The sequence below is a fragment of the Capsicum annuum genome, unplaced genomic scaffold (assembly GCF_002878395.1).
Source record: "Capsicum annuum cultivar UCD-10X-F1 unplaced genomic scaffold, UCD10Xv1.1 ctg67743, whole genome shotgun sequence".
Classification (NCBI taxonomy): Eukaryota; Viridiplantae; Streptophyta; class Magnoliopsida; order Solanales; family Solanaceae; genus Capsicum; species Capsicum annuum.
In genome coordinates, this window is record NW_025877209.1 from 2,294 (window position 1) to 3,060 (window position 767).

Sequence of the window (767 nt, forward strand, 5' to 3'; positions counted from 1 at the left end):
TCGGGGCGAAGATAGTCATAGAGAGGTAAAAAGTGTCAGTTTTAATAGTGACACGGTAAGAAATTCCCTATTTTCATCAAAGAAGAAAATTGATGTTTTTTATCTCGAGGTGAAGATTGTGATAGAGGGGTCGAAAGTGTCAGTTCTCACAGTGAGACGTAAGAAATTCCCTATTTTCGTCAAAGAAGAAAATTGATGTTTTTTATCTCGAGGTGAAGATTGTTATAGAGGGGTAGAAAGCATCAGTTCTCACAGTGTGACGGTAAGAAATTTCCTTGATTTCATCAAAGAAAAAGTTGCATGGTACTTTTGATCTTGGGTGAAGATCCTCTTGAAACAAGTACGTCATTGACTGATAGTTTATTTTTCGACTCGGTTTACGAGAAAATGAGGAAAGAGAGAGGATTTAGACTTGGAAGAAAACTTGTGACAGTTTTCAAGTTGTTCATTCATAGGAGAAAAAAGGGAAAAATTAGCTACAAATGTTTGGGATCCACCAATTGTGCAACAAAAGCAATTTCAAAGGTATGTAATTTGGGAAATTTGTTAAAGAATGGGGTTAAAAGTGTCAATTTTGCGAAACCCTGTTCGGGTTATATTCGGGTCGGGTCGAAATTGATGGATCAGAACCAAATACCAAAGGGTCATTTGGCCGTGTATGTTGGTGAAAAGCAAGAAGATGCATGTAGGGTTTTAGTGCCTGTGGTTTACTTCAATCATCCTTTGTTTGTTGATTTGTTGAGAGAGGCTGAAATGGTTTATGGATT

General features: G+C 37.2%; 1 protein-coding gene across 1 annotated transcript; it reads left to right on the forward strand.

Moving 5' to 3' along the window:
* Positions 1-300: 300 nt before the first annotated feature.
* Positions 301-756, forward strand: LOC124893957 (auxin-responsive protein SAUR36-like; the record flags this gene model as incomplete). The annotated part of the gene is made up of 1 exon (XM_047404768.1): positions 301-756. A coding segment is annotated over exon 1 (456 nt), but the record flags the coding sequence as incomplete, so codon positions are not given.
* Between the last annotated feature and the right edge of the window lie 11 nt (positions 757-767).